Below are 15,137 nucleotides of genomic sequence, written 5' to 3'. Positions count from 1 at the left end.
AATTCTAGTATCTTGTTGAAGGGGATACTCAAATAGAAAGGTAGACAGGAGTTTGGCCACAAAACTTCCAAGCCCATGTTACAAGTGTTTTAAAATGAAAGATGAGTGCAATGCTCACTCTTGAGTAATGGTGGCTTAAATAGACTAATTTGGGTGAGAGGTGTCTGTTAAAGCCAAAAGTCTATTATATAATAAAGTAGATTTTTCGAATGCATGTGTTAAACTAATTAATTTTTCGATTTTTTATTTGTTTTTACTTACATAGATAAGTTTCAGTAATAAATTTAAATAGGTATGAGAAATTTAATTTTACAAAAAACTTTTTTATACATGTTATTGCTTATGTACTCACTATAATTGTGAGACTGTGGTAAACAAGTATACAATCTAAATTGAAATAAATTTTTTTCTTCATCTATCCAATCTGCAATGGAAAGACTGCAGATTATCTGAATAAAGTTTTAATTTTTGTCATTTTATCTAAAACAGGGTGGATAAGCCTGACCTAAAGTTTTGTTCTTGTTTCATTTTTGAATGATGTCAGTTTTATCCACTTATGACTTAGTTAAGTGTGCTTTTACAGATGACGTTCAAAATTAAGAAATTGTCACTTGCTTTAACTAAAAGACTTGGATAAAGCTAGCATTAGCTGGTTAATCCTAGCAAGTATAAAATTGTACAAAAAAACTGTTTTAAATGGAAATAAACCTCTAAAATTGTTCTTTAAAAATGTTATAAATGCTATGTAAGGAATACTTTTTTCATATAAATTAACTAACCTTCACTACTGTCCCAGCCAAAACTTGTTGTGAGTTCTGTTGTACCAACTGCAGGTTTCTTACTAGTCTGTAATTAAAAAAAATGTAAATACTAGAAAGTAGTTTTCATGTAAACTTATATGAATATTTATTAAAACATAACATTGACATTTTAAAGTAAATCAGTTTATAAAATCACTCAGAATGTTCCATTGTTTATAACAAAATGAGAACAAAACATATATTCATGTATGTAATAGTAATAATTCACTAATTTTTTTTGAGACAACTGTTCCAGAATACTATTTATAATTTTATATAAATAGTATTCTGGAACAGTTGTCTCAAAAAAAATTAGTGAATAATAACTGAATACAAAACATTTTTATATATAAAAAAGTCTAGTAGTATCATTAGAAAATTTAACAAAGAATTGATACAGCATGATCTTTTTTATGCTCAATTATTTCTTAAATAATAAAATAAATGTGAACATATTTTTATCATAAATTTAAACCCTTTATACTAATTTTTACTTAATACAGTAGAAGCTCAATATTTGCACATTCTTTATTCACACATTTAAAACAACAATTTTTTTATATCCACAAAGCGAAAATTTATTTATTCACATAAGGATTATTAAAATGAAACAATGAATAGAGAAACAAATAATTTTTAATGTTTTTTTCTTACTTGTGTTTTCTTGCAAATTGTGTTGTTGATGTTTAAGAAGCTAGTAAATATTATCATATATTTAGTTGTTCATTAGCATAAGCACTTACATGGATAGTGTTTTATGTATTGGAATGCATTATGAAATGTCAAAAATGTATTTTATGAGAAGGTCTTCATTTTTCTTTTATCCATACAAATAACATTTTTTAAAGTAACATTCCAACAATATTTTTTAAACAAAAAAAAACAAAAAATGCATAGTCAAAACACAAATTTAAAGTGCTAAATCATTTGAAAAAAGAAAATTCAACAGTTATGGTTGCTTGTGTTGTTTTTTTATATAAATAAAGCTATCACAAGACACATTAAGAAAATTAGAGAGTGCAAAAAATTTCATACTAAAACATGTTTTTATTCCTTTTCCTTGGTCCCCTCCAGATGCACCACTTGTTACACACATCATTCATTAGGATAGCTAATGTTTCCCAAATAAACAGTTTCAATCTATGTATGGCTGGAGTAGTGTAACTTCTGTTCACAGATATTCACAATTACATTCTACAATCTTCCTAGTTAATTTCTGTAGAGTTAGCTAAGAGCTAGTTCTAATTTTTGGATTATTTTTTTAATATTTTCAAACTGCAAGTAACTAAAACCACAATTGATAGAACAGTGAATAATGGTGCTATACTGCATTAGCAAGTCAAAACTAATGGGGTTGACAATAATATTGATCTAATGTATTTTTATTCTAAGACAATTACCAAGATTAGGAATCATAAAATAAATTTTTACTTTAAAATCATCAAGTTTCTAAATTTTTTCCAAAATTCAAAGAACTGTAAAATAATTTCTAAATAATAAATAAATTTATTGTAACCAAAACATTTTAATATTTACTTGTAATTGCATGAATAATTTCTGCAACTGAAAAGGAATACTTTTAACACCTTCTTCTTCAGTACCATCAAATTCCCACCTAAAATAACAGAAAAAGAAAAAGAACAACTTTTTTTAATATTCTGAGAAATATCTGTATAAAAAGTTGAATATGAAAACAGACATCTCTTTAAAATATAATTCAACAAATTAAAATATTTCATATTCTAAATACAAGTTATTTTTTTACTATATTTATGGTTTTAGTTTCTAAAAAATTATTGTTATAAAATAGAATTTTTAATATTAAATTTACCTATATAAAGCATTTCTAAATTCAGGTGTCATGTAAAGTGTCTGAAGTAAACTATTCAAATAGCAAGTCATTGCCTGATTGACAAGTCCAACAAATTCTGTAAAATAAAATGATCTATTAATTATTATTTACAGCATTAAAACTTCTGAACAATAGCCACTGATGGAAACAAAAAATTGCAGTTGTTTAGAAGTGGCCATTGTTGGAAGATGAGCTGAAAATTGCACAGATCATATAAATTGAACGAAAATGAAAACTGTCTACTTCTAACCATTGTACAAAAATCCTTCTCAAATATGCAGAGAACTTTACATAGTTACAAAAATACTTTTTATACTTAAAATAAAAAGGTATACACTTTTTATTGTAAGTTAGAACTTATATTAAAATATGTAAAGAAGAAACCAGTGTCCTTTGTCAGTGGGGACAATTTAAAAATTTCTTCAAATTCTTAAAAACAAACAGTTAAAATGAATTTGAAGACTTAAAAATGTCCCTACTGACAGAAGACACTGGTTCCTTCTTTACATATTTTAATATAAATCATAAACTACAATTAAAATATCGACTTTTATACTGTGTTTTTAGAAGTTTCTGCATATTCAAGAAGGCTTTCATGACAAAATTTTTTATAACTGTCTATAAATGTAAAAAATAATTAGTCCTGAAAATGATTAGTTTTAAGAAAAATTTTTTAAATGTTTATGGCCAAGTTTATTAAACTTAGCTGATTAATAATTTTGACAGCGCAATGTTGTTTTCTTCATGGCCATGTTGAGGGCAGTAGCCATTGTTAAGAGACTAAAAAATTGGCTTTTAGTGGCCAGAGTCATTGTTTGCAGATTACTTTGTATGCATTTCTAATTCAAAGAAAAGATCTTGGAAAAATAGTCACAGTTCAGATGTGGCCATTATCAGAGGTTTGACTGAATTATTGTTTTAGTTAGTTGAATTAGTAAAATATATGATACTTGCTTAATACCAGTGCTATACTGAACCAAGATATAACTATAGAAAAAAATGTTATCTTGTTTACCTACTGCTCATGTATATATTGTATTTAGCTGTGTTTGTGTATGCATAAGGTTTTATGTCATCCATGAATGAGATGAAATACTGTAGTGAAGATCTTTACTATAATCCATCTTGAGTTGGTTCCTACGACTCGAGGATGTTCTTACGTTGGTTCGTAGAAAAGTACACCTCCACTCTCAATACAGTGAATATTTACACTTTATTTACAAACAAAATATTTCAGAATATACAAGTTTAACAACATTACACACACGGTACAACAAAGTATGGTGTCTCACGTAACAGCTTGTCCTTCAGGGACAATGATACTCTGGGGAAACTTTGGTCGGTTTGTGGAGTTGGCTCAACTATACGGCCTGTCCAGTCTCCGCACTTACCCGTCCCTGAGATCGTTGTCAGAGGAGAACACTCTCTCTACGCTCAGCAAGCTGTCCAAGTGCCTGAGACTACCGTATTATCAGTCTCTTGCCCTTCTCCCAGTCTCTTTCACCACTCTTACTATTTAAAGAGTTCTTCGACGACAACTTACAACCAATCAGGGTTCTTCCTTTTCTCGGAAGCTTACAAAAATGTCCGCTTTTCTCCCGACAAAACAGCTTACCGTAACGTCCGTCCCTTGTTTACATTTTTTCTAGTTGACAAACATGTGGTAAACACATTGACGCCTACACACAAGTCCCATAAACAGAGACGCTACACCCTTTGTCTTCCCGACCGTTTATAGACACAACGCCAGGTGAGACCAATTACCAAGGTCGTGTTGCTTTTACACCTGCTCTGCCAAAAGCAGTCCTTTACAACTGTGTTGTGATATTCTGTGATATTTAACATATTGTGTTTGATGATGTATCTATTTTGTGCTGTGTGTTGTTTAAAGCTATTGGATTTTGCTGCTAGAAAATGCTGCTGTTTTTTTGCATTTGGTTTGTTTTAAATGTAGGTGAAGTCTGAGATAGTAAACTTCTCTAATGTGATGAAAATGAACTGTTCTAATTTCAGCCTAAAAATGGGAAAGAAGAAACCTTTATTCATTCTGACACTAAATAATTCAATTAAAGGTTACAAATACACATAGATAACCATTAAAAACTGTACAGACATGTTTTGTGTTTGACTCACCCTTCATTGATATCTGCAATTTTTGATATCTGCAATTTTTAATATCTAAAATAATACTTTCAATTTAATTCAACACTTAAAATCCTAAAATTTAATATCAAATATTTTCCAGGCCAAGCTTTTTGAGTTCTTCTCTTATACACAATGCATAAATTATTCCTTTGGTTTCTTAATAGTAGTACTGCATCAACATTCTAAAAAATTACTTTAAAATTCAAACAGTGTTTTCCAGCTATGTTTTTTTTTTGTACTACATGTTGGATAATGTATATGCTAATTTCAATAGAGGGCTTGAGAGGAGCATCATGTTTCTTCCTTCCTCTTTGATACTGTTTGCTTCATTTTTGTGTATGACTGGATTGGATCAAAGAGCAGACTAACAGTTTGAGTTGCTTTTCTGTTGGTTTATCATTGTACAGGGATTATCTGTTGAGTTTGGTATATAGCAGTGTGTAAAAAGTGTCTTATTATTTGTGAATAATTTATTTTGTTGTCTATCATTTCAGTCTTTCTTTCATAATTGTTTCATTTTAATTTTGGGACTAGTAGGATATATTTTTTCAAATCTGCTGTGTATTGTATCAGCTTTGCTTACTACAAAATAATATTCCAGGTCTAATGATTCACCTCACTTTCATCCCTTAAAATTGAGTTGAGACAGGAATGAAAAGCTGAATGTTGCTTATGATGCTTTGTCATTTTATGGTAATGCTAATATTTTGACAATATATGGATAATCTACAAATCAGATAATCCATGGACAGATAATCAGGAGTTTGGTTTATATACGTACTGCTCACTTGCCAAATCGATTAACTCTATAAAATAAAAGTGGAGAAAAGTGACAAAGTAATATATGTTGTTTTTAAAATTCTTTGTAAAATATAAATTCAAATAAACATTGTAAAATGTATTATTGTACAGTACATGTAGCTTTTATTTAACGACATAAAATGCATAAGATAGCATATATATGCTATAATTGTTATTATTATACGATTTTGGTGTGATTGAGGGAGTTAATCAATTTGGTAAGTGAAAAACGTAATATCAAATTCTGTTACTGTTACAATGGTTGTTATTTATTATTTTTGTTTAAACTGATCATTCAGCAACATAAATGATGTCCTGTTTGTCACCTGTATTTGAGGTCCCACCATGTAGATTTGCTCTTAAATTTTTATAAGAATCAGGTTTAATAGGAAGAATGAAAAAAATTATTTTTAGTTTTATCCATCTTGATATAATGAGTATAACTTTTCTTTTTTCTAAAAACAATTGTCACCAAAATTAAAACAATTGTTCAATATTCCACAAGTATACTTACTTCTGTGGAAGTTGGACTGTAACTAATTAATTTCTTTTATTTACTTTTTGTGATGAGATAACATTAAATAATTTATCGTTATCTACAAAGCACTGGTCAGCGCACACTGCAGCATTGCAATCACAGTGTGCACTGGCTGATTAACATTACAGTATTTTATGAGCCATTCACAAACTGAACTAGTCCATGAACTCAAAATTTGAAAAACACTTATAAACAATGTTTAATAAACAAATTATATATATATAATTTGTTTATATTATACTTATTTATTTATTTGTATTTTGTATTTTGTTTTCTTAATTGCTATGGAGTCATCTGATTATAGTAAAGAGTTCATTATTAAATTTAATAATTTACTCTTAAATTTAAATTTATTAAATTTAAGAGTAAATTATTAAATTTATAAATCATCAGTTGTTGGAATCAATTATGAAAACAATTCATTTTGTTTCATTATATAATTATTTCATATATATTAAATTATAAATTTAAAATACAATTTTAATATAAAACAAATGAAATATATTTTTACCTGTTTCTTGTCTTATTAATGAACTACTGTAATTGTAACCATATGAGAAATCTGTAGAATTAGGACTATATGGAGGTATTGATGGTGGTGGTGAAGTGAATGCTGATGAACTGGAAGTATAAGGTGGTACTGAAGGAGGTAAAGAAATTACTTCTGAAGATCCTGAAGCTTTTGAATTAGAATTTTCTGATTTTATTTTTTCAAGATTTAATGTTTTGTCATCTGAAAACTGAAAATAATCCATTTTTTAAAGTAAAATATTAATGTAATTTAAGATTGTGTAATTAAAATAAAAATATATATTAAATAGTTTATAACAGGAGTGAAATTAAAATAACCTTTAAAAATTCTTTCATAAATTATAAAAAAATTATTCTCAATTTTTATAAGTCATACAATATAAAACTTATTTCATGCTTAAATGTTTAAATAAAAAAATTTTTTAAACTCAATTATTATGTATTTGATTTTTCCAAAATTTAGTCAATTTATTATTATTGTACAGGTTAATAATGCTTAAGCATCTTCTTGTGCCCAAACTTTTCTTCTCCATTCTGTTCTTTCTCAACAATCCTCCTCTGTCAGTCCTTTGTGCTCCGTAGCTTTAGTTACTTCCTCTATCCATATAGTCTGTGGACTTCCTCTCCTCCTCCTGCCTGACAGAATCAATTTCAATATCTGTTGTGGTAGTCTACCTTCTTCTATCCTCCAAACATGGCCATACCAGGTTAATTGTTTGTTATGGATATAATCAACTACAGAGTTTTGATAAACCATTTTTTTTCCTAATTTCCCCATTTCTTACTTTATCTAGTTTTGAACATCAAGCGAATCTTCTCAAAAAGTCCATTTCTGTGGATTCTAGTTTAGATTTAAATTTTGAATTTAATTCCCACACTTCTGCTCCATATGTTATATAAATCATTAGTTCTACGTGTGATATGTTTATTTTTGTTGTTTTAAAGATTTGTTTATCCCATAAGATTCCATTTAACCTTCTTATCATAGATCTTCATTTTATAATTCTGTCCCTAATTTCAATTTCCATCTGACCATCATTAGTAATTTCTATTCCTAAATATTTAAATTCATCATATCCTTTAATCAGTTCAATTTTTCCATTTTCCTCCAAAACTAAATCATGTATGTCTTCAGTTCAAATTACCATATAATTAGTTTTTCCCATATTTATATTTAGTCCCCAGTTATTGTATTCTTCTTTCAGCTTTCTTGTCATATATGTTAAATCATCATAATCATCAGCTATAACTAATTGGTCATCTGCAAATAATAATCTGCATACAATATTGTCTCCAACCATTAGACCCATACTACTACATTTTCTCTTCCATATTTCCATAGCCTTTTGAATGTAAATTTTAAATAATATTGGGGAAATACAACAACCTTGGCGTAAACCTTTAGTAACCACAAATCCTTCAGATAATCTTGTTGCTATTTTAATTTTAACAATAGAGTTATGATATAATTTTTTATTATTATTTATAATTTTCCTATTTATTGTTGTGTTATCCAATACTTGCCATAAACTTTTCTTCCAGTTTTATTCTAAATTAATTAAAGTTTAAACTATTAACCATCAATGGTTATACATTAGGCTTATATATACTAGAAGATGAGATTGGACTGACAGTCCAGGTAGAATAACTGGCATCATGTCTGCATGGTAAGCAGGAGTTGCAGGTTCAAGTCCCGCTTTGGGCCAATTCTTTTCTTCCAGTTTTATTCTAAATTAATTAATTAATTATTATAATTATTAAATTTAATATGAGATGGTGCCTAACACTTCCCTCTAGTGCCAAATTTATTTGTAATTCATAATTATTATTTCCAAATTATAGCCTCATTATTTACAGCAATTGTTGGTGTCTATTTGCTATGCATTGGGTGTTGATTAATGTATATATTTAAAACGAGTATTCCTCTATAATCATTCATACAATGATCATTTCTGAAATAAGAACACTTTTGTTATAAAGAAATAAAAAAATTAATATATTTTAAAAACATTTATTTTACAACAAAACACAAGATTAACTTTTCTACATAATCATTGTTCATATCAATATCTTGTTTTGAATGAAAGACAAGTTTATCAATCTCATTAAAAAATCTGCTGCTAGTCCATTTAACCAATTATTGACAGTTTCCTGAACATCACCTGTCCATCTGCGATTGTTTTCCATCCAAAACTCTTAACATATGAAAAAGATGAAAATTGGAAGGTATCAGATTCAGACCGTAGGGAGGATTGCTGATTATTTTCCATCTAAATTTTTGCAGTAATATTTGTATTTTGCCAGCAATACATGAACTAAACATACTTCCTTAGTGAACAGACCTTATAGAAGTTTTAGATAGAATGCCATAATTCTTTCACAATACCTGTCAACATTGATAGATTCTACTCAGAGCAGAAAACCAACCAAGAGAGCACCTTTCTGCTGGCCTGAAAAACTATTGCCTTAACTTTCAGTTTCAAAGGTTTCTGTATAATTTTTTTTGGTTTTATCAGAGAATGTGTACAATGTTATTCAAGAGACTGCCATCCACTTTCAAGCATATAATGAGAGACCCATGTCTCATCTCGTGTCATTAACTAATCCAAAAACTTATTCCTTCTAAAGTAGCACACCAAAAAATGCCCAAGATGCAGCCATTTAGTTCTACTTGTGTTACAATGTAAGTGTGAGATCCCGGGGAGGTAAGAGGGAGTTGTACCTCCTTTTCCGGCGACTCGCTTGTCAAGGATGACTGTTACGCCAGCGGCGCATTACGCGTTACGCGAGTGGAGGAGGAGGAAAGATGGGGTCGACGATAAGGCAAAGCCGACAGTCAAGAAAGACACCATTTTATAACAAAAACAAGATTTATTAAAATTGAAAGGAACAAAACTACACTTCTACCCTCGTATACAAAAAGGGGGTCCGGAGAGAGAGAGTTTACAAATATTTGTTCATACCTCTATAAATTCCGTAATAGACGGAGTCTGGTGAATGGAGTCGTAGACTGGCACTTAAAACTTAACTTTTTGGGTCTGGTTGATGGCACAGTGCACGTCGTACTGGAGAGAGGATCGGAGAGCCCTTGGGGGGAAGGAAGCGTCTTTTATAGGTTTTTGATGAGAAAACCAGTCACGTGATTGACAACGGATTGCAATTAGGGCCATAGGTGTTCCCGGGATTCAAAACAAACGACGAGCTCAGACGCTAACTGTAAATTATCGTGCAAGTTGATCTACCGGCTGCGAGGGAATAATGTCTTATTGACAGATAGGGGACAATAGTTGCCAGTCAAGAATCAACATTTTTTTGGTTATGGAATTTTGTTGATTAAGCAGTTGTATATCAGGAGTGAAATAATTCAGAAATTTAGGTTTTTAACTCCCAGATTTCACATTCGTATTTGTGGAACCTATCTTGCACAAATCTTTTGGTAGTGAAGGTGAGTAGTAACAATTTTGTAAAGGACAGACTGAGAAATAATAGGAAATGTCTCATTAAGCTTGTCCATAATAAAGCATGTTTTACCAATTATCCACATTAACATCAGTTTCAACTTGACATTGATTACAGATGACATCTTAAACATGATTTATTATGAACATTTGTTCTGCCTCCTTGAATAGTCAATACCACTTATATATATTTTTCTCATTCATAATATCTTCCCTTAAACTTCAATAAGCTGACAATAGATTTCAGCAGGTTAAATGTTTTTTTTGCATTCAAAAATGTATTATTGTACCGGTACCTTGGAATCAGTGGAACTGATGATCAACAGGCTTCCTCTATAAATAGTTGAGAAAATTGTCCACAACATACAGAAGCTCAGAACAGACTGTTCACCACTTTCTAGAAATGAGTGAACAGTCTAAAGCAATGATGAGCAACGTTTACAGAATGTGGTTGCAAGTGAACTTTGTAAGCAAGCCATAAGCATTTTTTCTTATGGAGTTGCAGGCTTATAAGCCTGCTGAATGCCAGCATATTTGATAATCTCCAGTACCAAATTAAGTACTAAAACAGTATATGCTAAAGATATGCAAACTAATAATACATAATTTATTCTCATCTTTTCACTGTCAATTTTAGTTTGAATGTTCTTCATCACAAGTATCAGCTTAATTAGATCTGTATGACGACATGAGGCAGAAAATAAGAAAATAAAATTATTGTACATTGACAAAGCCCCACGGGTCAAATATTAGGATCTTGAGAGCAGCATGCAGCTCGAGTCACAGAATGCTCACAACTGGTTTAAAAAAATGTTTTCAACCTTGAAACAGCTCCAGACAACTAGCACAAATGATTTTTACTTTCAAAATGACCACGTACAATGTTTAAATTTTTGACAAACAGTCAATGCAAATAATTATCTTACATAAATGTTTGCTATGTGCTACCTTGCTAAAGAAAACAATATAACAATTTGGTTTTGTTTTGATGATAGTATCAAAAATTTATTTGACATTATCATTTTCTCTTACTTGTGATAAGAGACCAAAATTACATATTTTTTTGACACAATGAAATCAATAATAATAAAATGTAAATAAGAAGTTATTAAAAGAAGACTAAATCTGTTGATCAAAGAAAATTTAATCTTTTTCTCTTCTAATTATTGAAGTCATAACTTTAATTTGCTAAATTAATTTATAAAAATTTTTAGTTATTTACTATTTTAAAAAAACTACCAACTTATATATAGACACATCCTAGTAATTCAATATGAAATAATTTGAATTCACTTTTCGTTATTTTAAGGTAAAAAAAATTAAAATAACAGAAAATAATCAAAAATTTAAGAAATAATTTTATGTTAATTTTGCAACAATTCTATAACTTGATAGTAGTCTTACCTCTGTTTTTCTTGGTGGTTCACCATTTTTATTGCTAATTATTAAAATATTCCTTGCATTTTCTCCACAACGAAAACCAAGTTCTTCTAACGAATGACTACCTTCTTCATTAACAACAACCTAATAAATCAAAAAATATTCTAAATGATATTTTTTATTCAAATATTAAAGCTTTCCATAACATTTTACAACTTTATTTACAAACAATTAAATATAAATATTAATTTTTATCTTTTTGCTTAAAATATAATTATTATTGTTATAATTATCCCCAATAAAATCCATCTAATAAACAAAGCATTGACAAATATATCACACTAACTTTAAAATGCTTTGCAGATATTGTTTAATGTATCACAAATGTTTTCAGTCCACCCTAGGACCATCAGGTGGAGTTCTACTAGAGAAAACCCTTTTTTGGTGCAATTCTGTTCTATTCCATTTCTGATATGTTCTAATTTTCTTTTGAATTTCCTTTTTAAATTTTTTTTCTTAAAGGAAATTAGAACACATCAGAAATGGAATAGAACGGAATTGCGCCAGAAAAGGGTTTTCTCTAGTAGAACTCCACCTAAAAGTCCTAGGGTGGACTGAAAACGTTTGTGATACATTAAAAAATATCTGCAAAGCATTTTAAGGTTAGTGTGATATACAATTATCACCACAAATTCAGTTACAATTTTAATAGCAAGTTTAGTTTCAACTTCCTATTGTAATAATTATCACATTTATATAACCCATGTAAAATTTATAATCAAAATCAAATAACCAGAAACCTTCTAATTTCCTCTGTATGTAACCCATATTATTATATCCCCACAGAAAACTGGTAGAATGAAAATAAAAACACTGCACAATTGATTACTACCATAGACTCTGCACCTCCTAAGTTGCTGTTGAAAAATGCCACTCACTGTATGCAATCTAAAAGGCATCATCTTAGTTTAAGCTTAGTTTAAGAGAAAGGTTAGTATTGACATGACATGAAAAAGGAAAAGCATATATCAAAGCATGAAAGCAGTACACATGTAATGGATCTAGTAAACATGTTTAAGATGCTGAAGTTGATGGTGTGCACCATTCTTAAGAACAAGGAACAAATAAGGCTAAAGTCGCAACAATGTTGACCTCCAGGAAATTGTTTGTTATTGAGGAAATGGAAAAACTCCTAGTTTGAATAAATGAGAGCAACTGGCTGATGATTTGTGAGAAAGCCAAGCAAGCTACACAGTGACCTTAAGAAGAAATACATCATAATTCCTCATTAAAATACAGTAAATGCTATTTTTATTTTATTATGCAGTATTTACATATTTATTTTTTTTATGTACTAATTTACTATTTAGAGCATTTGACTATTAGTTTTACCTTAAATTAAATATATCTGCTGTTTAAGTTTATGAAAGTACGTAATGTTTAGGATCTGGAAATGGATTAATTCACTTTCCATTATTTCTAAATAGAGAAAACTTCAGACATCAACATACTGCTGTATTTGAGACAGAACCATCTATACTATATTAAACATTAAAAATATTAATATTTGTTCAAAGATGATCTTCCTTTTGTGGTAAAGACCTTATGATTTTTAATCATCAGACCATCTGACAGGATGCCAAAATTATGTTGCTTCATCCAATTACTGCCTAGAAAATGTATGAAGATTTATTTTACTATTGTCATCTAATTAAAGTTATTTAATATTTCAAATGTATCCAAATGTTATTTTAACATGGATTATATTTCTACACTGTATAATTTAAAAGATAAAACAAATAAAATGGTTAGTTTTATTTGTTTTATCATTTTTAGTTTTAATTTCACTAGAAAAATTTCAAAAAGTAATGCTGTTGTATATAAATCAAAACTTTAAAATAATAAATGACCAAGCCAGGGATAAAGACATATACTTAATTATTTTAGATGTCAAAATTCCTTTATGGTGGTGAAAAGAGCTAAAGTTTATGGCTTACTATCATTATAGTTGAGTCATACATCTTAATCAACAAGAATGACTAACTGCTCAAAAATTATTTTAAAAAGTTCATCTTTTATTTAACACAAGACTATAAATAAATAATAATAATTGCTAAAATGGTTTCAAAAAGGTTAAATAGAAATATATTTTAATGTGGATAGATATTATCTGTAATAAACTCAATGTTTCAAGAGCTATATGGAGTTGAAACTTTAAAGTGGCAATATTGCTGGTGTGACTCTTGGCAACAATGGTTTCCATACCTAATAAAAAATGTAAATAAATGGTAAAATAAAGTAATTTCCTCTAAAAAAAAGTAAAGTAATATCAATTGATTTTACTGATAAAGTTGTACATATTATCTACAATATTCAACATAAAAGTAGAGTTGATCATTTAGATTTTACTTTCTAAACATACGTTAGGATCAACTAAATAGTCCTGAGTTATTATATAGCAAGAGGGAGAAATTACTAGAAATTTACTCAGCTTTCAAGATACAAGCTTTAGTAATAGTATCTAATAATATCAATTAAAATTTTGATGTATAAAAATCATGAGAAAATTAAAAGTGAAGCATACTTATACATGTTTTATTGGATTCTGGAAAAAGTGAAATGGCAGATGAATACATGTGAAACATAAGAAATTCTTCTCATTTTTCAAAAGCAGCTCTTGGCAAAGAAAAAGCTGTTGATTAACTTTATAATAACTGCAATTTAAAATTGATAGATAACTCATGCAGCAGAGCATAACTTGCAAATGATTCAACTTGACTTTGGTATTGAGTTTTGACAACTCATCATATAATTTTGTTGTGTCTGCAAATTTTTATATATTTTAGAATGTTACAAATGTAAAAAACCTTAAACACTAATACTTTTTAAAAAGTCACACTGTTTTTTCTTTTTACTTCAGATAAAACATTTTCAAGATGAATTGTTTCAGCATCAGCCTCCATTTTATTCTAATTAAATTCCCATATGTTGCCAGTGTTCTAAAGCTATCATATGAAACTATTTGTTCCATCAGATAATTAGTCAATTTCAAGGCTTTTTTCCCTCTTTTTAGTTATTATAGTTCCACTTTAGCTAGATCAGCTCTTCTGAACCTTAATAATTTATGTGAAGTTTTTCTTCCAAACTACAATTACAAATACTTTGTTTTCTTCAGTGTTTTTCAAATTAATTTGATACAACTGCAAGAATATATAATGATCTCTGCATTTTTGAAGAAAAACAGAATTTGCTGTTTCAACTTATAAATTAAATTTTGACGTATATTATGTAAAAACTGCAGATCAACAATGATTATATGATGAGCTGTCAAAACTCACAACATTGTATTCATAATGGAAGTATATCAAACAAAAACTTGTATGGTTATAGGCAAGCAAGCCTTAAGAAAATTAGTACCCATAGAATCGATCAACATAGAGATAATTCATTAGGTTATTCAGATGAAATTACAGTATATAAAAAAAGCAATATGTTACAGTCAAAACCCATTTTTAGTTAGAACACGTTTTAACTAGTTTAAACTAGTTTATACTGGATGTCTTTGTTAAAACTCGTTTTGTGTAGTTAAAACTAGAAAGTACTGCTAGTCAAAAATGAATTTGAGTTAAAAC

The 15,137-nt window shown here is 28.9% G+C and overlaps 2 protein-coding genes across 2 annotated transcripts in view; one reads left to right on the top strand and one right to left on the bottom strand.

Moving 5' to 3' along the window:
- RpL10Ab (ribosomal protein L10Ab) overlaps positions 1-15,137 on the top strand; it is a 513,017-nt gene that overhangs the window by 433,003 nt on the left and 64,877 nt on the right. The gene's annotated exons all lie outside the window — the stretch shown is intronic.
- The window catches only part of LOC136984308 (ubiquitin carboxyl-terminal hydrolase 47-like), a 105,265-nt gene that overhangs the window by 57,559 nt on the left and 32,569 nt on the right, over positions 1-15,137 (bottom strand). The window contains exons 4-8 of the mRNA XM_067281241.1: positions 11,530-11,649; positions 6,648-6,876; positions 2,632-2,728; positions 2,337-2,415; positions 780-846 (exon numbers count right to left, since the gene is read on the bottom strand). Of these exons, the coding sequence (XP_067137342.1) occupies positions 780-846; positions 2,337-2,415; positions 2,632-2,728; positions 6,648-6,876; positions 11,530-11,649 (592 nt within the window). The remainder of the gene's footprint in view (positions 1-779; positions 847-2,336; positions 2,416-2,631; positions 2,729-6,647; positions 6,877-11,529; positions 11,650-15,137) is intronic.

The sequence above is a fragment of the Centruroides vittatus genome, unplaced genomic scaffold (assembly GCF_030686945.1).
Source record: "Centruroides vittatus isolate TY-2023 unplaced genomic scaffold, ASM3068694v2 contig_912, whole genome shotgun sequence".
NCBI classification, from domain to species: Eukaryota; Metazoa; Arthropoda; class Arachnida; order Scorpiones; family Buthidae; genus Centruroides; species Centruroides vittatus.
Note: the sequence above shows the minus strand (reverse complement) of the source record. Positions and strands in the feature narration are given on the sequence as shown.